Source organism: Microtus pennsylvanicus, chromosome 11 (assembly GCF_037038515.1).
Source record: "Microtus pennsylvanicus isolate mMicPen1 chromosome 11, mMicPen1.hap1, whole genome shotgun sequence".
NCBI lineage: Eukaryota > Metazoa > Chordata > Mammalia > Rodentia > Cricetidae > Microtus > Microtus pennsylvanicus.
In genome coordinates this window covers 86,791,859-86,817,688 of record NC_134589.1, presented here as the reverse complement: position 1 = coordinate 86,817,688, position 25,830 = coordinate 86,791,859, and the positions used below count along the sequence as shown (strand labels likewise).

The 25,830-nt window shown below is 50.8% G+C and overlaps 2 protein-coding genes across 5 annotated transcripts in view; both read right to left on the bottom strand.

Moving 5' to 3' along the window:
• Positions 1-2,405: 2,405 nt before the first annotated feature.
• Positions 2,406-4,532, bottom strand: Tlx3 (T cell leukemia homeobox 3). Its single transcript, XM_075989664.1, has 3 exons — positions 4,112-4,532; positions 3,526-3,769; positions 2,406-2,616 (listed from the first exon to the last, which is right to left on the bottom strand). Exons 1-3 carry the CDS (start codon positions 4,530-4,532, stop codon positions 2,406-2,408), a joined length of 876 nt encoding a protein of 291 aa, XP_075845779.1.
• A 7,803-nt stretch (positions 4,533-12,335) lies between these two features.
• Positions 12,336-25,830, bottom strand: part of Ranbp17 (RAN binding protein 17) — a 335,330-nt gene continuing 321,835 nt past the window's right edge. For 2 of the 4 annotated variants that reach the window (XM_075941350.1, XM_075941351.1), the window contains exons 27-29: positions 18,142-18,240; positions 16,379-16,506; positions 12,528-14,051 (exon numbers count right to left, since the gene is read on the bottom strand). In XM_075941350.1, the coding sequence (XP_075797465.1) occupies positions 13,955-14,051; positions 16,379-16,506; positions 18,142-18,240 (324 nt within the window). In that variant the 3' untranslated portion in view covers positions 12,528-13,954. Of the gene's footprint in view, positions 14,052-16,378; positions 16,507-18,141; positions 18,241-25,830 lie in introns of all 4 variants that reach the window. The other 2 variants (XM_075941352.1, XM_075941353.1) reach the window with 2 other exon arrangements.

Sequence of the window (25,830 nt, the reverse complement as noted above, 5' to 3'; positions counted from 1 at the left end):
TTATTCTCCTAACTCAATCAGACTGGTACCTGTCATCTAATTCAGCAAGGTTTGGTTGGGGCAAATGGCTCAGAGGCCTTGAACTAGTTAACGCAATGAGTGAGAGGACTCCAGCCCTCCACCTAACTCTCGGGCTTCTTAACCAGAGCCCTTTTGTATAAGACGAAGAGCCTGCAAGGAAGAAAAAGACAAGGCATGTGCCCCCAGAGGTTTAAGGATCGAGGTTGACCCTGTCAAAACAACACAAATAATTGAGAGAAACAAAAACGGTAGGCCTTATTACGGAGCAATAGAGCGAATCCTGGAGGACCCAGACAGAGACCACAGCCCTGAGGGATGAACTGATGGTCTGGCAGAGAAGGGCCTCTTCCCCAGGCAGAGGGCCAACTTTTTCCACCTCCTGACCATGCTCTTTGAGCTTTTCAGCAGAGTAAATAAGAGTATTTCAAAAAAACATCTCGGGAGGAGACTCGAAGCCTGGGTCACCTTAGTTTCCCCCACTGTTACGTCCTAAGCGGTGCGGATTTAGGATTAGAGGATTAGAAGGGCTAGAAGGTGCGGGTGAGGATTGGAGCCGGGATAGGGGCGTCCCCTCAGTCGAGCTTTCCCTCCACCAGCCTCCTAAGGGCTGTCACCACCTCGGCCCGCTTACAACGAAGATTCCCAAGTGCCACAGCCTGCAGGGCGGTGCTTGGCTCTGAGAGAGTCAGTGGGGCGGGGTGGGACTGCTGGGGTAGGGGGAGGACACTCCCCCAAAAGTGTTTAGTTGCTGGGAGCTAACGGGGAGCGGAGTCTGGAGGAGGGAGAAAGGGAAGAATAAAAACAGGAAAAAGAGACAAAGACTGAAACGGAGGCGAAGAGATTCTGAGAAAGGAGGAAGGGAGCAACAGCAACAAAAAGATAAGAGAGAAGGGGGGGGGAAGGAAGGGGCTGAGCAGAATCTGGAGGAAACGTGGCTACGAAAAAGAATTGGGCTCGGAGAAATTAAAGGCAACAGAGAACAAATTGTAAAGCGTGAAACCGTAAAGGAAAGAAACCACTACAACAACGGCATACGCAGAACAGCACACGGAGAGCAGGGAACAAACGGAAAGAACAGACAAAAGAATGGAGAGATGTTTTTAAAAGACCACAAGAATGATAAAGGGGGAAAAAAATCAAGGGGCAAGGGTGCATGTTTATCGTGGCTGGAAGGGACTCTTTGCTCTGGATCTCGCAATCTAGAAACTTCCAAAGTTCAGTCGTGAGAAACCTGAGATAACACCACGCTGCTGCTACACTCAGGCTTAGGGTTCTGGGAGTTGGGGCACCCCGATCCCTCCCGTCAAGTGGAATAGTGGAGTAGTGTAGTGAAGATCGCTGTGACGTCGTATAACGTCATACTCCACCTGGGATCTTGTGAAAACCCCATGTATTAGAAGCCCATACTATGCCCGGGCCCTGTGCTCGCAGGACCCCCAGATCCCTTAGAGCCCGGCGCCTCTGGAAAGAACCAAAGCTGGATATGCGACCGTCCAGCGTTTCCTCTCCAGCTGCAAAAAATTCTCTTTCACTCGTTTTCCCACCCACTAGGTGAATTTGACCTGCGACGGACTCAGAACCCGCTCAGGACGGAACTTTCCTTTCCCAGCAGCGCGGGACTGGATCCCAAGTCCACTCCCACCCCGCCGGCAACCGGCTTCGGGCGACTGGCTGCAACTGACCTGCAGGGCGCATCCTCCGCGGGGCCCCGGACCGGGGTTCGGGCTGGGGCGAAGCCAGTGTAGCTCTCAGACCTGGACGCGACCGCGCACACCGGCTGCGATCGCCATAGGGGTGGGGCGCATGGGCCGGGGTCGCCGAGCGTTCGAGGAACGAAAACGAAATAAAAGCGGCATTAAGTGAAATAGCTAACTTTTTATTAAATAAAACGACTTAAATAAAAGGAACGGAAAAGGAGAGGCGTACACCCAGCCTAAACGAAGGGTGCCCTCGGCCCCGGGCGCTTCCCCAGTCGCCGGGTCGACTGCCCCTCCTCCAGCGGCCCCGCAGGGGAAGCAGGTGGCCGGTTTCTAAAGAAAAAAGCCAAAACTTTTATTATTTACACGTTTGGGCAAAAGTACAAAGTATAATACAGGCGCCCAGCCCGGGGGTGCGGGCGCGGGGCGGAGTAACGTAAGGCGCTTCTTTGTCAGGCCCGGGCCTGGGGCGGGACAGGGCGCGGGGCGGGGGCTCGGATTGTGCAGTCGCGCGGACCCGGGCCCAGCCCCACTCCGCGGCCGGCACTGTGCGGAGCACCCCAGGGCCCACGCGAGCCGGGCCGCCCTGCCCCTCTCGGCCCAGCTTCCCTTCCCAGCCCGGCTGGGGGACCCGGGCGCCCCGCCTGGTGGGGGCGGCGATCTGTAGCTACGGTGCGCGCTGGTGGCTCACACCAGCGAGGTGACTGCGGGGACCTTGGAACTGTCCTCCTCCCAGGGCTGCAGGTTCTGTAGAGCAAAGAGCGACGAGTTGTGCAGACAGAGCGGGTCGGGCTGGATGGAGTCGTTGAGACTCTTCTGGAAGGCGTCGTGTTGCAGCTGCAGCATGAGCCGGCTCGCCTGCTGCCGCTCCGCCTCCCGCTCCTCTGCCGTCTGCCGCCTGCACCCAGGGAGGGAGAGGGACAGCACTGTCACGCACTGGGCATTGCTAGGCCACCAGCGTGCCCCAGCCCTCCCGGGAACAAGGCAGCCTAGCCCCTCGAGGCGCGGAGCCGCCCGCTGCCCGCCCGCACACACTTTCCCTGAGGCCCGCGGGGTGGGAGGGCGGGTGGGACCGCTGGGTTTTGTTTGTACACCCCGAGGGCGCTGGGAGGGCACTTTGCCCGCCGTCCACCTGCACACCGGATTTTGTGGCTTCGCCAACAATAAATCTTGTTTTTTTTTTTTTTTTTTTGTGTGTGTGTGTTTTGTTATCCCCTGCGGGATAACAGCGACAGGGCAATGTATAACTGCCTCGGCCCTGCGGCCAATGGGGTCACTTGGGCCCACGGTTGGACTGGCTGGCTGTGCACCACCAGCTGGGCGGCCCCGGATGGGGTCAGTTTGGTAAGATTCTCCCAGACACTGTCTTGAAGCCCTCTCTAGGACACGTCGCTTCGTCGTTTACGGGTTAGATGGAAGCAAGGATCATATAAAAAACAGAGTTGTAGTGAGGACCGTAGAGCCCTGGCCATCAATCCGAAATCCGAGTGGGTGGGCTGGAACGGGAGAGGGAGGAGAGTATGGGAGGCCCGGGATGTGTGTGGTGGGGGGGCAGGTGGGAGGAACCCAAACGAGCAAAAGAGGCGAAACAAAACACTGGCGAGGTGGGGCTGGAAATGGAGATGCGGAGGCATAAGAGAGATGGAGAGAGGAGCACAGGTCGGTGGGAAGGAAGGACAACAAATCTGGAAAAGAGGGGAGATGCGTAGTTCAGGGAGCGCGGGCATGGGGTGGTACAGGAGAGGACAGGGTGCTGGGCTGCGGCGCAGGGCGGGGCAGGTGAAGGGCAGGGCCGGGCCTCTCTCACCGCCACTTGGTCCTCCGATTTTGGAACCAGGTCTTGACCTGCGCGTCCGTCATTTTGAGGGACTTTGCGAGCGCCGCCCTCTCGGCCGAGGCCAGGTACTTTTGGCGATGGAAGCGCTTTTCCAGCTCACAGATCTGCACCCGGGAAAAGGACGTGCGCGGCTTCTTACGCTTGGGCGGCGTCCGGTTCTGGTAGGGGTGGCCGATGCGCCGGGTCACGGTGAAGGGCGTGAGCGCGGCCGCCGCTGCAGAGACACATGAGGCCCCTTGAAGCCCAGCCCCACCACCGTTCAGGCCGTACGTGGAGCCCCTGGGGACACAGTGCTCCGCTATTTCGCTCGTCCCGCGCGTCCCCGGCAGCGCCGAGCTAGGCAGGGACGCCCCCCCTTCCCTGGGACGCTGGTTTCTTTTTCCCGCAACTCTCGGATTTCCCCTCCCCTCCACGGCCGCCCCGAGCCCTGGGCACCTAGGCCTCCGCCATGCCTGGGCCTCTGGACTCGTTCCTGGGAGTGGAGGAGTGCACAGGGCGCGGCGCCCCTGGCCCCCGGAGGGCCGAGGCCTGGCTCCTGGTGGCCCGCTCTGCTCACCTGTGAAGCGGTCCTTCACAAAGCGGCGGCTGCTCTCCATCCAGGGGAAATTGAGGCCGCCCAGGCTGGAGACCGTGGGCACGGAGGGCATGGCTGGCAGCGCGCTGGGAAGAGGCGGCGGCACGGCCCCGGGTAGCGGCCTGTGCGCTGGCACCCGGATCACCCCGGCGGGGGCCAGGCTTAGGTTGACACTGTAAGATCCCGCGTCCTCGAAGGGCGCGCCGAGGCCCGCAAAGGAGGCGGGCAGAGACGGGTACGCGGCGCCCGGACGGCCCCCGGGGGGCCCTCCCAGGTAGCTGGCGCCGTCGGGGCCCCGCGGGGCGGGTGCGCTGTCCTGGTCCGAGCTGTTGAGGATTTGGTCGATGCCGAAGCTGATGGGCTCGTGCGGGTGTGGGGTCTGCGCGCTGGCGGGCGCCTCCATCCTGGGCGGGCGGAAGGGCTGGGTTGGGCTGGGCGGGGAGGCGGCTGGGTCCCCGTTACGGCGCGGCCATGGAGCGCCCGGCGCCTCCAGTCGCACTGAAACTTTGCCAAGAGTGCGCGGGCCCGACAGGCTCTGTGTCATCTTTCTTGAACCGAACCTGGAGTTTCCGCTGCTAATTCCTCTCCCGCAGCAGCCATTGGCTGCGATCAACAAGCCTCTCTCCTCTCATTGGCTCCCGGCTTTCAATAAAGGCCTAATTCATGGAAATAGGAGCTTAGGGACTGTTCCAAGGTGACATCATTTTAACAAACGAACAATAGGTCAAATTTATTAGCCGGGATAATGGGCGGCGGATATTAGCGCCCGAACCGCAGCCTCTCAAACCCGAAATCTAACGAAGCTGCAATTAGCAGACGCTCCCCGCTCCGAGCCTGGCCGCTTCCCGCCGCCTCGACCGCCGGCAGGCGCGCAGCTAGGGAAATGGCCTTTTGCCGCGGGGGTTTTCGTTGTCTTCTAAATTCTTTCATCTGAGCAAACCCCAAACAAAATGAATCTTCAGTTACAATGGAGATGCAACCTAAGAACAGTCCTATGAAATCTGCGGAAGCCTCTGGGCCGCTTGCCCTCCGCCGGAGCAACGAAAGCGTCGCATCGTGGGGTGCAAGCTCGGAGCTGTCCACGCGTGGATCAAGGAGAGCACCGGAGCATTCTCCATGCGTCCGAGGACACCCGCATGGGGAGAATTTGCCCCCGCCCCAGCTTTCAACGAGGCGTCGCGGCCACTTTGGAGACGCTCCCTGGCCCCAGCCAGGAGGACTGAGCGGTGACTCGCAGGTGCCCACGCGTGCGGGGCCCGGCTGGACTAGGGACCCGAGGTCAATTGGTGGGGAGCTGGGATCCGGCCCCTCGAAATTCGTTGCGGGATAGACGGGGCTGTGGTCGTGGGGTTGGGGATCCCTCCGAGTGTCAGCAGGTTTGGGGACCTCAGTTCGCTAGTGGCACAGGATGGGGAGGTTCCCATTTGGAGCAAATGGAGACATTTTCTTAGGAAATTCGAGCAGTGAGCACCTGCCGGCTCCAGTTCAGATTGGGCGCTGACCATCCTAAGTTCTGCCGTCGCCTCCGGAACTGTCCACATCATTCCGGCAGCACCTCGGCCAGTACCACATGGGGCGCGGTCACCTTTCTCCCCGCCTAGGTGAGACTCAGAGTCTTTTCCTAGCCGCGGGTCGTAAAAGTCGTTGACAGTAAATTCTGAGCTGAACTCCCGGCAGGGCTCTTTCTCACGTTCTCAGAGTGTAAAGACCCCAAGCGACCTCTGTGCAGTTGGTCAGAAGTTGTGTGCAGATTTGGGATGGCCACTTCCTAGCTGAGTAAGCTTGAGCTAGTGACGCCATCATTTTAGGCTTTGGGTTTTCATTTGTAAAATGGGGTAAGGCATGGTGTTAGCGTTAGTGCATGGTGAGAGAGAATTGAGACTGCTAAGAGCATAGAGCAGGGCAGCACAATCCGTCAGCTCCCTTCCCATCCTCACACTCAGTGTGATGGATGGTGTATTATATTATTTTTATTTTGTTTATTTTGTTGGTAGTTTTATTTTGCAGAGGTATCGTGGATGAGGTCAGAGTACAGGAAGGAGGCAGTGGCTTCTTTTAAATCCTGTCATTTTGCTCTCCCCAATCCAGATGACTCAGGCTTTGTAGCTCCTTTAGGCCCCGGTGGGCAGTTAGATCACCTGCCAGCTGTGTGACACTGGGTAGCTTTGCTGGCTCTGGTAGAGCCACCGTGCTGGGTTGGAGCAGGGAGACCCAGAAACAGCGAGCTTTGAGAAGTGCAGAATGTCCTGGCCCCAGACAAGGACTTCTAGAAAGGAAAGATACCATTGTGCTGGCTCTGGGGGCCTCTCCCTTCTAAAGCAGGCACTGCTGCTGGAGATCTGAGGGCTTTGGGGCTCCCTGCTGCCCTTCTCCAACCTCATTTGCTTTATTTGTAAAAGAGAGAGGGTAGTAGCTACCCCCAGGGTAGCCATGAGAACAAAATGAGATACCAGCAGTAGAAGTGGCTGGAAGAGATTCCACTCCCAACAGTCCACACTCTGGATTATATAATAGTACCTTTAAGGACAGAGGTGACTCTCTTGTCCTTGAGAACTCTGTGTGGCAGGGGTGGCACTAGTTCCCCACTCACGCAGCGAGGGAAGCTATGCCAAGATCACTTGAGTGCAGATCTGAGCGGGCTGACCTTGCCACGTCACTGCATCTACTTCCATGCCTGTCCAGGGCCCTGGGTTCCAGTCCTGGCCTCTTCCAGGAGTTGGGGAAATGCCCAACAGGCTGTGGCAAAAGGTCCTTGGTACAAGATGAACAGGATGTGGGTGGCATGACCAGCACTGCTTCCAGGGCATATGTAGGAACCTCTCAGTTTACTCGCTCAGCAGCTTCAGCCTTCTCTCTTCCTCAGTTTCTTAGTGCAGCGGCAGAGCAGAGCCAGACTCAAGGGCTGGTCCAGCAGAAAGCATTAGCCGGGAGCCCAGCAGGGGTGAGGGGCTCAGCCTCACCTCTCAGGAGCTCCTGAGTCCAGCTCCTGAGTCACCCTGAGCTCTGAGCTGGTGATTGCACACCCCCTTCCATTCTTCCTTGGACAAAGGAGGGCTTTTAGGAAGTCCGGGAAAGCAGTAAATCGGGGAAGTCACAGCCAGCGGTTCCAAAGCAGCAGTGTCTGCAGCACTTGGCAGCTTATTAGAAAAGGGACGCCTGGATCCTGGGGAGGCCCTCTATGTCAGGAACTCTGGGTGGGGTTCAGCAGTCTGCCAAAAAGTCACCTACTGACTCTGGTGCCTCTCAAGTTTGGAAAACAGTCCTGTCCATCTCTTTTAGCTTTCAGAGGTACTAGGAAATAAATATGGGAATTGGTTGTTGGGATTGACAGTTCTTGCTTACCCTCTCTTACACTTTTGTGCTTGCTTACGGATCATACTTGCCACAGTCGGTTTTATTGGTCTTGAAGAATGTCCTTGATGGGCTGGCTATAGCTAAGTGGTAGAGCCCTTGTTTAACATGAGGAAGATCCTGGGCTCAATCTTTAGGACTGGGGGACAGGGGGAAGCTTCATTTCATTATCCTCTTTTATTTTGAGTCAAGGCTGACTTGTAAACTCTCATTAACCCTCAATTTCTCAAGTGCTAGGATTTACAGGAATGTTCCACTCTGCCAGACTCATTATCCCGGTTTTGTTTGTTTTTGAGACGGGGGTCTCACGTAGCCCATGCTGGTGTCAAACGGCAATGTAATGGAGAAACACCTTGCACTTGAACTTCTGATTTCCTGCCTCTTACCTCTTGAATGCCCAGTTTATGTGGGGCAGGGAATTGAACCCAGGGTTTTGCGAGTACTACAAAAGCCCTCTACCAACTGAGCTACACGCCCACCCCCATCCCCATTATCTGTTTCTTTGAGTCAGCTTTGCCACGAATGTTTTGTCTTGCTCTTACTTTTTACAAATTTATTTCTTTGTTGTGCTTAAAGTTTATTTTGCCCCCCCCCCCCATTTAAACAAATGCACTCAAGGCAATAATGTCTCCTTTGAGCCTGGTTTGGCGAGCATGTTTTGATAAGTATTTGGTGTTCCTGAAACCGGGAAGTTGTTGCTCTTTTGAACCTGCTATTAATTCAGCACCTAAGTGTGGGAGGGAGATTCAGATTCTCTGAGCTAGGGAACTGGGGTCAGGATTCTTGGGGGGATCTAGAGACTTCCAGGCTGCACAAATCTTCTCCTGGTCCCAGGCAGTGAAGCTGGAGAAAGGGTGGTCTTGCAGGGGGGCGGGTGGGGAGAGGTGCTATAGGATATTCGGAGCTTCAGGAATGAGTGGCAGGACGCTGGAATTGCCAAGTGGTCCATGAGTCTGGACTGAGGCAGCACAGATTCTCCAGTCACTGACTTCCTGTGTGATTTGGGATTCAATTTTCCTGTCTTTAAATGGAGTAGGGATTGAATCAAGGCCCTTAAGTGTATTTGGGCCAGTTATCCTATTTGAAAGACTGAGGGAAATATTAGTCTACTTCCACAGAAGGCGTAAGCACATGCTTTGGCACACACATCATGTTACAGGCTCCTGACCTGCTTACTACACATCCTACGTCGGAGCTCTAGGGTCCTTCAGGATCCTAGGGTCCTCTGGTTTTCGGGATGGAAAATAACCGCTGACCCAACTTCTCCAACAAGTATTTACTGAGCACATAAATTTCCTAGCTATTCCGACTTTCATATTTACGTTCTCTATCTGAGAGTAGGAGCAGGAAATCATAGCTTCCCACAGTGGGGAGGGCTCTGGGAAGAATGTACCTGGGATCTGAAAAGGCTCCAGGCTGCCAGCTGGAAGGAAAAATGACCTTAGGTGGTGGGTGGACACGAGACCTCACCCTGGAGCTGGTGCTTTTCAGCACATGCCCCTGGGGAGGGCTGGAGCTGGGCCATCTTTTGACCGAGTGGACCCTGAGGTCCACTCTTCCTTTCACTCACTTCTTCTATACCTGGGGCGGGCCTGGGTAAAGGAGCCAGGTGTGGAGGTGAGGGCTGGTGTGTGTGCGCGGGGGAGGGGGCTGCTGCTTGCCTCTCTTCCTGGCCTGAAAGCTCTTTTAGGACACCCATTCAGCACAGGGCCTCATGGAGGGCCATTACGCTTATGGTGTGACGCTAGGACAGACGAGGGAATAAAGAAAAAAAAAGGAGAGAACTGGGGCTCGGAAATTTGTAGACTCCATTCAGGCTTCTCTCCCAGCTCATCCCATGGCTGGACCCTTTGCATCCTTCAAGATCCAGCCAGCTCTCACCTCCCTCAATTCCTCAGCATCCCCGGCCACAGACCTTCTCTATCCCAGCCTGTGGTCCTCACTGGAGTGCTGCATTCTGACTTGCCGACAAAGCCCGCCAGCTCCATGAGGGCAGAGACTTGGTCTCATTAATTGGCTTATTGTGGATGAGTAAAGGAGCAGGGGTTCCTGACCTTTCTGACGCTGTGACCCTTTAATACAGTTTCTCACGCTGTGGTGACCCCCAACCATAAACTGTAATTTTGCTGTTTATGAATCGTAATGTAAATTTTTTTTTTTGGAGACTGAGGTTTGCTGAAGTTTTCATGACTCACAGGTTGAGAACCATTGGTGTAGATGAAGGGCTCCTAGGGTCCTGAGGCTTGGTCAGTTTCAGACTATGGCCTTGAGTGGCCAAGCCTGGAAGGGAGCTAATGCTGGCAGCAGCATGAGGCCGCAGGATATTTTTTCCCTAGGGGCTGGTGGGTGCTGGAGGGTGTTGGAGCTGCGACGAAGTGCAGATGGCAGGCTGTGCGGGGTGGGAGAGGTGGGGCAGTCCCTTTGGGCAAGCATATGCTGCAGTCTCGTCAGGGACCTCCAAGCATCACCTCACACCCGTTTCTGTCCCTCACCCATCAGCCATTTCCCCCACTCTGTGTTCTACAACTTTGCTTCCTTCCTGACAAATTTTCTCTACTGAATTTGACTTCGTTTCAACCCCTTTGTTGGGCAAATTACATTAAGATGGATGTTGCAGGTACCCTTTATGGCTTATTTATTGTGATACTGTTTGTATCTCACACTTATAAATAACTTATGTTATAGCTTTTGTTTGTGGAGATGTAACTTACATATTTTATTACGCTTTCTGTAAACCTCAAAAAGAATCTTGTCAAGGGAAGCACTCTTATCAGCAATCCAAACTGTGGGATGTAAAACCCGACACTAACATTATTTTTTAATATGCCAAGGAGGCAGGTTACTCTTGCTGTAGTTGGAAAGGTTCACTTCCTCGTAAACTTGCACCTCAATAAAACATTAAAAAGTCTCAAGAACGATTTTATGAAGTACAGCAGGAGGATGAATTAATGGCAGCGCTCACAGACGCAGCTCAAAGTGTCTTATTAGACAGGCTTTTTTTTTTTTGAGGTATCTAGTCACATGGGTTGTGGAGTCCAAAGGGTCCCTTGTCCGTCTCTTCAGTACCAGCCACAGAGGACCCAATTTGGGATTAAGTAGAAAACAAGTACAGGTGCAGTTAGGAAATCTAACTGATTCCCGGCTCAGGCTGCTAGCTGGAGGGGAAAAATGGCCCCAGGCAATGGGTTCTGCTTGAGGACTGAGGCTTCAGGGGCAATTACTATAAGGATGAGAGGCCCTTGACCAACAACCTGCAGCTGCCGAGGGCGAGAGCTAGGATGTGCCTTCAATGTGTGGACAACCTACAAAGTCCACACATTTGGAAGGGGTCCCATTGCCACAATCTCAAGGTGTGTGAAGGCTGTCATGCTAGTGGAATGGACTCCGGGGAGCCGAGAGGGTTTTCTGGTTTGTTCTGATCATCACACACAGTGCAGGGACCATGTGCTCCTTGGTGTCCTGCCCTAGATGTTGACGGTACAGCACCGAAAAATGAGACACACCTTTAGAGTTAGGATCTAAAGTCCATATGGGAAGCCAAAGTTGAGATGGGTCAGGATACCTACAGAATTCCTTAAGGATTAGCTGGCTTGATGTAGAGCCCAGACTGTACGTTTGTACACTAGAATCTCTTTAGGATGGTGTTGTGTGCAAACACATCCCACATCCTCACTTACTCGTGCCTTCACCGAGCAATGAGCCCTGTAGAATTGGCAGTGCTATTTTTTCTATTGCTGAGTCAAGGCCGACAGATGCATCCGCTGTCTGGTCGCAGGAATAGTTGCACTAGTGGTCTTCAGATGCCCTCTGCAGGTCTGCTGGGTATCCTAACATGGCAGTTTTCATCTTGGGATAGAATGGCTCCAGAAGCCACTCCTGTATAAATCCACCGGTCTTTGTTCCCGCTGGCCTCCAAGGTTTTGGTGGCTTTGGTAGTCCCAAACTGGGCTTATGCCTGTGGTACCATAAAGGTGATCTTCCAACACTTGGCAGCCCCACTTCCTTTTCCTTTCTGAGGAGGGAATCACAATAGAACGTCCAAGGAAAATCAAGATTAGAAAACTTGCTAGTGTAAGAGAGAAACATGTGTGGCAAGGGCCAGGTCGGCTGGGGCAGACAGCTTTGAATAATAAGGTTTCCAAGAGTCTCTGCCTCCCGCACCCATCCCGTCTGTCAATGTGGGTTCCTCCGCAGTGTGTGCGATAGGACTAGGGTTTTCACAGCAGCAGATGGAAGCCCTTTAGAGCGGCTGAAGACTATCTTTGGATCTCTGCAGTCTCTGGCTCTTCCCCACAAGCTAAGAACTGTGTGGTGAGCCGGGCTCCTCACTCGCGCTGTGAAATGCTCTCAGCTTTGGCCAACCACTGCATGTATGTAGCTTGTGAGAGACGCTAGACCAGGGGCCCAGCCGGACTTCTCCCTCCATGGCTCAGGAGCAAATAAATGTTACTTTAACACTAGGCAGTGCTCTACCACCGACTTACATCTCCAGGCAGCCCTAAATCCAGAGAAACAGGGGGAAATGAACCTAAATATTATAAACATTTCCGTTTACCACCTGGAGCAGCAAGGAGTTCTCCTGAGACAGATCCCAGTGGAAAATCTACCGACAGGAGTTGTAAGCTATAAGCCACCTTTGGGCCTTACTTCCTAGTGTGCACAGTGGGAGGGGAGGCAGTGTGGGTAAGGAAGGCACTCTCTCCCAGGTGGGCTGCTCACAGAGCGCTCTGTGAGTCAAGCCCAACTGAGGCACAAGGACACAGGTGGCCAAGCCTGAAAGAGGCTGTCCGCCTGCTGCTCAGCTCCCATGTGAGAGCTGGCTGTGTGGCAAAGAAAGGGCAGAACAGCATCCTTTCCTTGTGAACATTTTAATGCAAACAATGTAGTGTTTCCGACCCTCGGCATTTGTAAAGAAACAGTGCTCGGACGGGGTTAGCAGCGTGTTTGTGGAAATGAGGTGCAGTTATAACCACCCAGCCCCAAACACCCCAAACCCAAGAAGCCAGGCATTGTGGCCCACACTTGTCAACCTCTACTGAAGAGGCTGCAGCAGGAGAATCACAGTGTGTTCCAGGCTAGCCTGGGCTACATAGCGAGGCTCTGTCTCAAAAAACCAAAACTAAACAAATTAAAAACCAAACAAAAACCAAAGAGAAATTCTTGTCAAGCTCCTTTGAAAGCTGATGTTCCAAAGTCTGGGACTTGTCTTCTCTAGGAAGTTCCATTCCTAATAGAGTGGGGTGGAGAAGGTTCAGGCTTTTTGTCATTAAAGACCACAAGCAGTCTCATCCAGACCATAATGTCCCCTGACTCCCTTCTGCACACAGAAGACAAACACTTTAAGATAAACTTAGGTGACTCAATTTTATATGACAAGCCTGTTGCAAACGCAACTATCAAGAAAGGTTTGAAGAAACACTGTCTGAGAAACGAGATTACAGGAAGAGCCTGTGGATTTCTTCTCTGCAACAGTGAGGCCAACCTTTCATGTCTTATCAGAAATAATGGGCACAGTGTTTATTGTAAGCCTGAACCATGAGGACAGAGCAGTAAGATAGGAGGCCCGCTTGACAGTGGCAATGTCAAATTAATAGCTTAGTTATGGCGGGTCACAGACTGAAAAGGCCTCCATTTCCTGTGTTTGGATGAAGTCACAATCCAACAGTGGTTAAAAGTGTAGAAGATGGAAGGAAACTCTGTCCTCTGGGAACTGACAGCCTGTACCTGAACTGAAGGCAGAGCTGCTTCAAACACTACATGCCACCTTCAGCTCCTCTTCAGATCAAATGGGGCCAAAAGGACCAGGTCCTGGAGCACCCAGAACTTCTTCCTGAGGCCTCCAGAGCCCTAAAGACATCTTTCTGCAGGCAGCAAGCACACGGCTTAATTCTTCTAGACGGAACCACTTCAGATTTATGCCAGTGGAAAGCAAACATTGTTTGTAAGTCATTTAATTGTGTTACTGTCTCTCAACTTTATCAGATGCTGCTGAGGCAGAGAGGCCGATGTGCAGTCCTGGGGGAGGCTTTATAGCAAACCCAGGCTCCCTCTAAATGCCCACAGCCCAGAGTCCCTAATGTAGTGTTTTCCAGATGTAAAAACTATCAATTCAACAGGTTCAAATGGCAATTGTCTCAATCCAGGACCCACACTGTGGGCTGCATCTTCAAATCGACAACCTTGATCTCAGAGCCACGACTGGGTGCTAGGCTTGTTTATTATATTCTTTGGTTAAATATAGTTTCTAGACTTCTCAGCATTGTGGGAACCCAGACAGACTAAAAACACGTTCTGCTTTGCATACTGAATTTACACTGTATGCGCACTATTATGAATTTCTATAATTAGGTCAGACTTATAAAAATGTAGGGCTTTGTTGCTTGTTCTGAGAACACATTCTCTGGGCGCCAGCATCGCAGACGCGGACTCCGAGTCTCTTGACAGAAGCTGCACAGCGCGTGCTCGGGAGGTGGGTCAGCTCATCATGTCCAGGCTGCACAGCTCAGAGTGGCTGTCACTACGCAATGCCTCTGCCACATCTCTTCTGAAGATGGAGAGGTTCTGTGTGAACCTGTGGAGAGAGAAGCAGTGAGCTGTAGGTCGAATGAAAGCTGGAGGGAGGGCACCGTGGAGCTCGGGCCCCAGGAGAGGATCCTGCAGGAAGGCTCCTCGGTGCTGGGTGCTCATTTGGCCACCACGCTTCTGCTACCAGACCATCCTCCCCTGAAAAGAAGTCACTACCAAACCCACTCTGGACAGCTTAGGGATGGGGACATCTGAAGTTCTACATAGAAAACATTAAAAAACCGTTTACACTATCAAATACTGAATTGAGCTTACAGATGAATGCTTTCATCATTGCAGTCTTCCCAAAGGTATGTACTATTAGGATTTCAACTAAAACAGAATTTAGTGATTGAAAAATGGGGGCAGTGGGAAGTGGAAGCTCCTGTCCGTATGCCAGCAGTCAGACAGCAGAGGTAGAAGGATCATGAGTTTGAGTCTGAGGCTAGCTGGCATCTCTGTGATGAAACTATCTCAGAAAACAGCACAAACGTGCAGAGGTGTGCGCTCAGTTTGGTAGAATACTTGTGCACTGTGCATGAAGCCCTTAGTTTGATCCCCAGCACTACATAAACTGGACACGGCGGCCTATGCTTGTGATCCCAGCACTTAGGGAGTGGAGGATCAGAAATTTCAGTTATCCCTGGAGGTCAGTGAGAAGGCTCAGTGGGTTAATGGAGGTGTTGCCAAGTCTGATGACCTGAGTCAGGTCTCTGAGAACCAACATAGTGGAAGGAGAGAACTAACTCCTGCCGAGCTGTTCTCTGATAGCTGCCCCCTGAATAAATGTAATCATAAAAAGTTAGCCTTGTCTACATAGTGAGTTTGAGACCTGCCTAGGCTATATAACACTGTTTAAAAAAACAAACCTAAAAATGTGCACTGGGTTATACTGAATGAATGAACAAAATTTATGCCCTGGCACTGCTGAAGCATGCATGGGCAGCCTGTATATGGCGCTTCTGTTGAACTTGTCCATATTGGGTTTCATGGTCTAAGTTGATGAGTATGACTGACCATGTCTCTTCCTTATGAGGCACCAGATCTCATTACAGATGGTTGTAAGCCACCATGTGGTTGCTGGGACTTGAACTCTGGACCTTTGGAAGGGCAGACAGTGTTCTTAACTGCTGAGCCATCTCTCCAGCCCCCACTGGGTTATACTACCTGCATCCAAATTTTGGTTCTACTACTACTATCTAGGCAGCCTGAATGACTAGCCACTTGGCCTAGTACCTAATATGAGTAACTAACTGTCTTAAGGGAATGCAGGAGCGAATTTTATCAAGTCAACGAGACAAGACCTGAAAATATTCTCTCTACACAGTGGGCGCAACGACAGCAGCCAGTCCTTGCTGCCGTTCTTTCTTGAGACTAAGAGGACTGCCCATACTATTTCACAGAGCAGCTCAGAAGTGCCACTTAAACATCCTGCCTCTCCTTTTCCAGCTTCTGAGGTTGCCCCTTTCTGGATGTGAGAGCATTGCTTAAGAGTTTGATGAACGGCCAAGGGAAGGTGCCTGCACCCCAGCTGACCTCGCCTTATTATCACAGCTCATACCTGAGATCCGCTGCCTTCTGGGTGACGGACAGCATCTGCTCTAAATGCTCGAGTGTCTGATGAAAGGTCAGGGAGGAAGTTTTCCCTGAGCACATTTTCTTCTTCCTTATCAGTGACTACTGTCTGTCTTACCATTAGGATGTGAGCTCCAGGAGGCCAAGAGCTCAGAATAGTTTGTTTACCACAGGTTCCATATGCTTCTAGTTTTATAAACTGAATAAATGAATTCATTCGTAGTGATGAATTTGGTTAGACCTCACTGGCCAATGACATCAGGTACTCTGAAATAACACGCAGAGGAAGAAACCAACACCTAACGGCTCACTGGCCTCAGGACCATTCTGCTGTCTAAACACCACATCCAGTGCCATCACTGACTCCTTACTGTAGAAGAGACTCAGCAGAGAAGTTGCTGCTTTTCTCTCACGCAGCTTACAGAAGCAGGGATAACATTAGCTGGGGTGTCCATCCCCTAGGCCTGCGCTTGTTCAAAGGCCAGAAGTCTTTCTGCATCTCCATGGACAATGTGAGTTCCCCTTCACTTGCTCTTTCCTGTTGGATTATAACTGTTTAAGGGCAAAGGCTGTATTTTTTAAATCTTGGCATCGATGAGCAAATACCCAGTAAAATGTATTGACTGGGACTGGCCTGGGTCTAAGATCACAAGGTGTAATGGGAAAGCTGCACCAATCCGTGAGCTGTGCTAACTGTAGTCCCCTTGTTTTCAGCAAGCCTGGAATGCCTCTAGAGATCCCCTGCTGGGAAATGCTCACCTGTCTCTGTTCTTGACAGACAGGTTCTGTTCCACTCCTTCCATCAAGTTCCTGAAACACTGGGCAAGGACTTCCTGCTTGGGCAGAGGCTGGCTGTTGATCAGGCTTGCTCTCAGTTCGCTGAAATACTGTTGGGAGAGACAGTGTCAGCTGGGCTCCAACTCCAACCCTCGCAGGAAGCCAGGCCAGCTGGGTTCTCCTTGTGCTCCCTGATACTCGGGTTTGCATCCACTCTCAACTTTCTATCCTTAGAGAAAAGCCAAGCCGCATAAGCATTCCTAGGTGTACCTCGTGCCCTCCCTGCTCTTAAGAGTCTTTTGCTGTGACTGCTGCATTGTTACTGCTTAGCCTGATGGAATCCTTGCCTTCTCTGTGGGAGACTGAACCCAGTCTTCTGGGGTCTCAACTCTACTTGTCACAGGAAGGCTGAAAGAAGAAGGGCCTCAGGCTGAGGAGGACTTAACCTAATGCCCGGGAAGCACTTGGGTGACTGAAGGCAAGGCCAACGGTCTCTCCTTCAGCCTCACTTCTCAAAGTTCTTAGTTCTGGTAGCACTTGCTGGCACACCTGGTAGCCCCCTCCTTTTCTGTTGGGGTCTGCGGTCTTGTACACACACAGAAACAAGCTGCGATGTTGAGCGAAGCTCCTAATCACTGGAAACAGCCAATTTCAGCAAAAGACAACATTTTGCCAGTCATATGTTTATCTCTTCAAGCCTAAGCTGTATGATATTTAATTTCCATCATACATTAAAACAGCTCACATCAAAAAACACACATAATTAATATGTAGTCAGACTAATATTTAAATACTATATATCAGAGGCATTATACTTGAAGCACAGTGTCTTCCTGAACAAGATTGGGAATGCACGGAACTACTTATTTTTCCCTTTATAATGATGCGGTGACTCACACCAAATAGAAAATTATTAGTTTTTCATCCTAAACCATGAAATATTGCCTCCATCAGTAAAGTATAATATTGTGATGTCATAAGCTTTTTCTAAACACCGAATTTACCCTTATTCCCTCTCAATCATTTTAAAAGAACTGCTCTCTTTTATAGAGCTTGGATTTAAATCACAATAACACCGAGGGAAGATGAATGACAGTGCTATTGGATGTGGCTAAAATTGGATACTTCAGCACAGGTGAATGATGAGACAGCTCTTCTCTTTTTGATATATTTTCTTCTTCTATTAGTTTCCTTCCAAGGCTGGGATTTTCGTTTGAATTTTAATGTATGCGGCTGCCTCTAATCTCACTGTCTTTTCCCAGTACTATCTTATTGTATAGACAATTCATTCTCCCAAGCAGTAATGCACTGTTCCTACCGACTGTTGAGAGGCCAGAGTGCTGGGAGGCAGTCTGGTGGTTAGAGCACTGTGGAGGCACGGGTGCCTGCTTCCCGAATGAAGGGTACTGGCCCTAGGTACACTTCCTCAAGGCTGCTGCTGCTGTCATCTCATGTGGTCGTATCTGGGGTCCCCAGATATAAAGAGAGGCTGGAGGAGAAGGCAAAGGGGCTGATGCTGCTCAGAATTCCCGTGGAGTGGCAAGGCAAGTGAGTGATTTCGAGATATGGCTCAGCATTCCACATACAGTGTAGTGCTTGGGCCTCTGTGGCCTCTGCTAACTGAAGACCTGAAGCCTTTGAGGAAAGGACTTCTGGGTTGTCAAGGCCCCAGCTCTCTATCCCATGGTCGTCAGTGTCCAATAGCCCCTCCCTCCTCCTGTGGCCCTTCCTGAAAGCACACTTACCTTCTCATTGAGCAAGATGAGACCCAGGAGAGGCCTAGATACTGACCACTGGTTCCGACAGTCTTCAAAGACAATGGTATTCATAAGGACAGACATCATCTAGAAGACAGAGTCACATGAAAATTGGGACACCTTGGCTTAGAGCTTGCCTGAATCTCAGACTTTCTTTATACTTCTTACACTCTTCCACCTTTCTGATGACAGGCGTGCTTTTCCTAGATAGCTGGCTCTCACTCTGGAAGCCTAGGAGTTTACACAAACTCTGGGCAAATCTCTGTGAGTTCGAGACCAGCCTGGTCTACAGAGCTAGTTCCAGGACAGGCTCCAAAGCCTCAGAGAAACCCTATCTCGAAAAGACAAAAACAAAAACAACAACAACAACAAAACTCTGGGCAAACCCCGTTTCCCCAAGTAAGAATCTTTACTACCAAAAGCTTGGTGAGAACCTTCTTGGTGAGCAGAAGTCGGGGTCAGAGCCACAAGGGTCAGTCTCTGCTTTTCAAGCCTTAGCCTTATATGCTCTGGGCTGTGCCAGGCACCATGCACATGCCCAGCTCACCTTCCTGTCTTGCTCCTCACCTCATTGAACAGTCCATGCTACGAAGGAGCATCTCTCTGTAGCTCGTCACTGAGTGGAATGGAACACTTGCCATGTGACCCTGGAATGGCACTCTTCCTGCTAGCTCAGACTCTTCTTTTGAGACAGGTTTCTCTATGTAACAGTCCTGGCTGTCTTGGAACTCACTCTGTAGACCAGGCTGGCTTCAAACTCATTGAGATCCACTTGCCTCTGCCTCCTGAGTACTGGGATTAAAGGTGTGCACCACTACCGCTCAGCTCAAACTGTTGCTCTAAAAACCATTCTTCATTACTAACTGCTCACTCAATGCTACATGTATATCCTTATCCGTTCTTTTAACTTTTGAGTTTGTAAGTCACACAGAAGGGATAATAGGACGTAAGCATCTACCAGTCTCTTACCTAGGGCCTCAAAGTTTGCTAGGGAAGTCACCAAGAGAAATAGTGGAAAAGGTCTAGGAAAAGAGGAGCAACTTGTGGAGGGGTGGGGGAAGAAAGACTAAGTTCTTCAAGGACAGTCAGGGAGATGTCACAGGGCAGGTACCATCTAAGGAGTTCACCATAAGAAGACAAAGAGGCAAAAAGAAGGTGGGACTGAGCAGGGTGGGTTCTGCAATATTAAGGGATCTCATGGCCAGAATGGAAGGCCATGCTGAGACATGTGGAGTGTGCCCTGGGCAAGACACACAACAGGCAGGAGGGCAGGGATAAGGCTGTGGAGGGGGTTCAGTTCTCCCACTGCCGCCTGTCTGCTCCCATAGCTCTAGGGCTCTTCTGTCCAAGGGAGGACAGATGAAAAGGCAATCACACGGCAAGACCCACAAGCACCACTCCAACACTCTAAGACTTGGTTTGCTTTGGATGCATTTAGTGTTATCATTTGGCAACTCCTCTTTTTGCATAAGTATGCAAGTGTAGTGTGTGTGTGTGTGTGTGTGTGTATTTCCATGTGTAGTTTGTAAGGGTGAAGTTGGGTGTCTTCCTCAAACACTTTCCGTATCACTGAGTCAGTAAGCTAATTATTGCTGAACCCACAGCTTGAAGATACTGCCAATTCAGCCGATCAGTGTGTTCCTGCCTCCTGAGTACTGGGATTAGAGCTATGCCTCTACACTCACCCAGCACTTACGCATTTATGTAGGTTATGGGATCTGAACTCTGGTCATCATGATTGCACAAATGATTACCTACTGAGCCATCTCCCAGCCCCTGGCAAAAGTTTGTGGTGATCTAATTATCCCGTGATCTCTGGCAAGTAACTGAACTGTTCTTGCTGTGTCTGTTTTCATTAGCTCTGAAGAGGGAAATAACTCAGCTCAAGGAAGCTGAGAATTAAATGAGATAGTGTCTGAAACTGTGGCAAAGCGAACATCCTATAGACACTGCAGGCGTGCATCATGACAGTGGTGCGCGTCTACAGCTCTCGACAGCTGCCATCCCCTGCACCATCACAGTGATTAGGCTGCTTACAAACGAGTGTGCCAATCTATGTAAAAACACAAACACTGCATGTCCAGTCTCTCTGGAGAGGTTAGAACTCCATGCCGGGCATCCTTTGTAGACCACAAGTTCCCATGAACAATCTAGCAAGCCACCCAAAGTCATAGAGCACAAATTAAATTGACAAGCAAAAGTAACAGATCCATGGAGACAGTCTAAAATATTATGGGCTTCACAATCTGAAGCAGAATGGATATTTTAATGGAGAAGATTAAAGTTAGAGGCACCAAATTCTACCAGTAACTGACAAAGCATCCTGGAGTGATGTGCCAATTACTTTATACGGTTCTCTCGTGTATTCATTTGTCTGAATGCATGTATTTATGTCTGTAATAAGTAAGGGCATGTTTGAATAAAATACTTTTCTAAAAATAAAGTTGGCAAAAATGAGTACTTTTTTTCTTTTTTACTTTTCTGGAAATATGTAAAGTACCAAGTAATCTTCTTAAATGGCATTGATGTGACAGCCAATTTCCAGAATTATTTTTTCTAATAATCTTAGAGCAGTGGTAAACAGTCCAGCCAATGGGGTCCGAGTTTTCCTCCCCACCTAGAGGAAGACTGGGTGCCGTGCTGAAGAGCAGTCCCTTTCCCTTGCAGGTGGTGTGAGGTTTAGTTGGGTGTCTCCGAGGTCAAGGACACCGTGAGTCAACACTGCAAGGAGCAGTCTTAATTGTACCCACCAGCCCACATGAGGACTCGGTGCAGCAGCTGGGTATCTAGTTTTCTGGTATCTACTCGCTCCCAGCACTGCTACAGGGAAGGGTGGAAGGCCACTTTAAATCCACTTTGGCTACATTTGCCAGGGCCTATTCTCAAACCATACACGTAGCTGTTTTGCCAATGCAGGGATGGGATTGTCTAGCAGGGGTACTACCTACTTAGAAAATCATACTCTACATTCTTTCATTTGATTCCTCATTCCTCATTTAGTTCTTCCTTCTTACAGATTTTGGCTGGAATTTTGTTCAGTGATGTGGTAGCCACAGGCATTAGACTCAGTACTGAGTCCAAGTCTGGTCCTGCTTTTAACCCATGGCATTTTCCTTTATGTCCTCAGATATAAAGTAGGGGCCATCACAGCTGATATGAAGGGGACACAGGGAAGCATGATTTCCTATGTATAAATCAAATATCTGGAATGTGCTTGCCGCACAGTATACCTTAGATATAATGTTCCCATACTGCAACTGTGCCTTCCCTCTGGCTAAAGACAATGGGACTGCACGGCTCAAGGAAGAACAGCAGCTCTAGAGAGATGAAAGGGATCACTATGGTCTCCTCAAAGTTATCTAACTTCATGCAGGGTTGGAGTCTGAGCAGGAGGCAGTCAGTAAGTACCCCATTTGCTTCTTTGGGGTATTAGCATAGATTTGAATGAGCGCGCTCTGCTGCAATCATGTAAACACAGCTAAGGACACATTACAAATGTATGACCCAGAGTGAGAAGTGATGACGTGTGCTCTCTGTTCACGCCCCCTGACAAGGGCGTGAGACACAAGTACAGAGCAGAGCAGATCCTAACCTAACCCCCTGGGCCACGAAGGAGTCACCAAAGAGACTGCTGCGGCTCCTCAAATGCCACAGGTTTCTGCTGTACTGTCTGCTGAAGCAGACAAGCCAAGGGAGCTGACCTTGGACACTGTCCTGCTAAGCCAGCGAGTGCACACTTCAAGCGAGGAGCACATATAGAAAGCTGAACTTGTGACCTTAATTTATGGCTAACACATGGAATGGTTAAACATCTAAACTCTAACAGACAGTTCACTTTCAAGGATCTTCTTTTTGAAAACAGACTGAGAACTAAGCCAGGGGATTCCAGTAAGGGCTGTGGCTGGGGTTTTCAGGCTACACAGGCCAAAGTCTGAGGCATGGCCTCTTTTACCAATTCCCACACAACAGTAAGCAGGGCCTGATGAGTTGTCTCATTTGTGGGGTGTGCGGGTGCTCAGCACACTGCCAGGCACTGCATAGCTTCCTATTCTCAGCTAACCCTGTGGAGAGCATCAGCTGTCTCACGGTTGTGAGAGGTCAAGGTGCTGCTAAGGATGCAAACACTAATCCAGGTCACCTGCAGAGCTCAGCCTGATCACTGTGCCAGCCTGGGCCACCATCCCTCGGGCTCCTCTGAGGCTCAGAGCACCTGGCAGTGACTGACAGGAAAGACTCACTCTTCCACCCTGAGTGTCCTCCTGCACATGCCACCCTTGTCTGCTTTAGTGGCTTCTGGCTGCCGAGTCATGGAGACGTTGAAGTTCCGTGATTAGAATCCAGGGCATGGCTTCTGACAGGTTTGCAGCGAACCTTTCTGTTCCCCACACAAAAGGTTTACAGATTTAGTTAATGTTATTGATAGATTGTGAAAGTGAACAACAGCAAACTTAAGAATATCTCTGGAAATTGATACACTGAACACTTTCATGGAAAACAATGACTTTCCTCCTACTGAGAGTAACAAAATTTATATTAACAGCATAGAAATGAGTAAATTAGGCTAATTTTCTCTAGGTTATATAATACTTCCTATAAAGTAAATGTTTCCACTGGGTAGTGGCGACACACACCTTTAATCCTCCACTTGGGAGGCAGCGGCAGGCAGAGCTCTGTGAGTTCAAAGCCAGCCTGGCCTGGTCTAGAGAGTTTCAGGACAAGTTCCAAAGCTACAGAGAAATCCTGTCTTGAAAAACCATACACACACACAAAAGTAAATGTTTCCATTGTCAACACTTGAACATGCTGAATACTATAACAAACAATCTGTGAAGTTGTAAGAAATACATGAAACAAAACTAAGGTTTGCATCTTGTTGCCATTTGTACTCCACAGAAAAACCAGGCCTGACAGGATGAGTGCTGCTCCTGCAGGGACCGGATTCTCAGTCTACTTAGGGGACTCCAGCTCTTTCCTGCCTGTCCCAGCCTTGCTAGTGAGACAGGTGGGAAAGAGGCCTTATCCTCTGGTTAGCACAGAGGAGAGCTAGTAGAGCCAGGCTAAGGGGTTAGAGACCTGAAGAGCAGCCCCGTGTCTTAGTCCTGGAGGGCTGAGGGAGACCAAAGAAGGACAAGCCAGGGTGCAGTGCGGGCCAGGGCACAGCGAGGGCCAGGGTGCAGCGAGGGCCAGGGCACAGCGAGGGCCAGGGTGCAGTGAGGGCCAGGGTGCAGCAAGGGCCAGGGTGCAGCAAGGGCCAGGGTGCAGCGAGGGCCAGGGTGCAGTGCAGGCCAGGGTGCAGTGTGGGCCAGGGCACAGCGAGGGACAGGGTGAAGTGCAGGCCAGGGTGCAGTGAGGGTCAGGGTGCAGCGAGGGACAGGGTGAAGTGCAGGCCAGGGTGCAGTGCAGGCCAGGGTGCAGTGTGGGATAGGGTGCAACGAGGGGCAGGGTGCAGTGAGGGCCAGGGTGCAACGAGGGCCAGGGTGCAGTGAGGGTCAGGGTGCAGCGAGGGCCAGGGTGCAGCGAGGGCCAGGGTACAGCGAGGGCCAGGGTGCAGTGAGGGCCAGGGTGCAACGAGGGCCAGGGTGCAGTGCAGGCCAGGGTGCAGCGAGGGCCAGGGCACAGCGAGGGCCAGGGTGCAGCGAGGGCCAAGGTGCAGCGAGGGCCAGGGTGCAGCGAGGGCCAGGGTGCAGCGAGGGCCAGGGTGCAGTGCAGGCCAGGGTGCAGTGTGGGCCAGGGTGTAGTGTGGGCCAGGGTACAGCGAGGGACAGGGTGCAGCGAGGGACAGGGTGAAGTGCAGGCCAGGGTGCAGTGTGGGATAGGGTGCAACGAGGGGCAGGGTGCAGTGAGGGCCAGGGCACAGCGAGGGCACAGCGAGGGCCAGGGGGCAGCGAGGGCCAGGGTGCAACGAGGGGCAGGGTGCAGTGAGGGCCAGGGTACAGTGTGGGCCAGGGCGCAGCAAGGAACGGGCAGAGTGCAGCGAGTGACAGGCAGCTCTGTATATGGATCTACACCCCAGCCGACTGCAGTAATCCACTGGTGATGTTCTGAGGAACAACTACTAATACATGCAGCCAACTCTTAAGAGCTGCCTGTGCCTGGGGAATGTGTCAGCTTTTCAAAGGGCCAGTGAGAGAGGAGAGGACGCTGACCTGACCATAACAAAAATAACAAACAAAACAGGGAAGCACCCGGCCCTACCCAGCTGCTGGGATAAGGCACAGGGTCTGAGAAAGGAGAGAACTCTCTCACCCCCACAGCAGTTTCTACAGAGCACCTGCCCCAGTCAGAGGCTCAGGCTCAGGAAGCCACACAGCTGAAGGAGGAAATGTTTCCAGTTTTCAGTGTGCGGAAGGAAGGGAATTTCTGTCATTACTGAGTGCTGTTCCCAAGGCCACATGCACAGCAGATATTGAAATGTGATCCTGCTCAAATTAGATCCTAGACGTCTTTAGGGAAGGAGAATCAATTGTTCCCTTCATCTACCATCTTCCTTTGTGATATTAGTGGATAAATAAGCACATATCTCGTTATATTTTTTTCTGCCCCTCCAGAATAACCGAGGCCCACCATCTAAGTTACATTAAATTTAAAATACCTGTACGTATCAAGCAGCCTCTATATGTTGATACTGTTTTAGCAGCTTCATAATGGAAGTATTTAGCATTTAAAATGAAAAACAATTGAATGAAATGGAGGACGAGGTGAGCCTGCTCTTCTGAAGAGCAAGGCTGCAATCAATTATGGGTGGCTTGTCCCCTGGAGACCATCTGGGAGTACTGTCTCCTTGGCCTTTGTGCAGCCTTAGCCTTGATCTAAAGTTGGGGGAAAAGTGCTTTAAAGACACCTCAGGTGAAGGAAGTTCGGCCAGCTTTGGTCATGTGAGTAAGGGAAAGTTTTGCTGATGAATTGTCTAGAATATTTAAAAACTCTTGCATCAAATGTAAAATCTAAGGAAAAACACAACCTAGTTTTGCTGTTCTTTCAATTTTCTCTATTACCAACTTTACCCCTACTTCTCAAAACATTCATTTTAATCATGGCTTATTGGGGAAAGAATTACCTGCCAGTCTCCTAGCCTATGAGAAGGTCAAGTAGGAATGAAACTTCAGGATTAATTAATTGAGAGCACTGCAAGCAATGTGTCAATTCTGAAGGCTATAGCACACATCACAAGGAAAACAGTTTTATTTTCCAGGGTTGAAATAAATTATAATAAATTATTCATTTCAATGGCAGAGATGTACTGGAGAGCAACAGCAAGAAAATTGACTACACTACACTGTGAGACTCAATCCTGAATCTTCATTATCCATCTGAAACTTTTTACATGGAGTAAATCATATTTCAAGTGGCTGCGGATCTCATAAAGCAGCTTGCTACATTAAACCAGAAAACCTGGGGTGGGTACTGGAGGCTGCAGGGCTTGCCACTCAGCACTATTTGGGTTGGCGCGCTCTCTCTCTCTCTCTCTCTCTCTCTCTCTCTCTCTCTCACACACACACACACACACACACACACACACACACCTTGCCAACATCAAGTAAAATTGTTTCAGTTTGATGTTAAAATTGAACATTACCTGTCAAAAACACACTCTTAACTTCCTGTGGGTAGGAATGTTGGGACGATCTATGTCATTTCCCTTAGTTTTCCTTCAAGTGACACTTATTTCTACTTCAT

Coding starts and splice junctions, on each gene's coding strand:
- Tlx3 (XM_075989664.1), bottom strand. CDS start 4,532: ATGGAGGCGCCCGCCAGCGCGCAGACCCCACACCCGCACGAGCCCATC. Junction 3,770..4,111: donor TGTGAAGGACCGCTTCACAG/GTGAGCAGAGCG, acceptor GTGTCTCTGCAG/CGGCGGCCGCGCTCACGCCC. Junction 2,617..3,525: donor AATCGGAGGACCAAGTGGCG/GTGAGAGAGGCC, acceptor CCCTGGGTGCAG/GCGGCAGACGGCAGAGGAGC.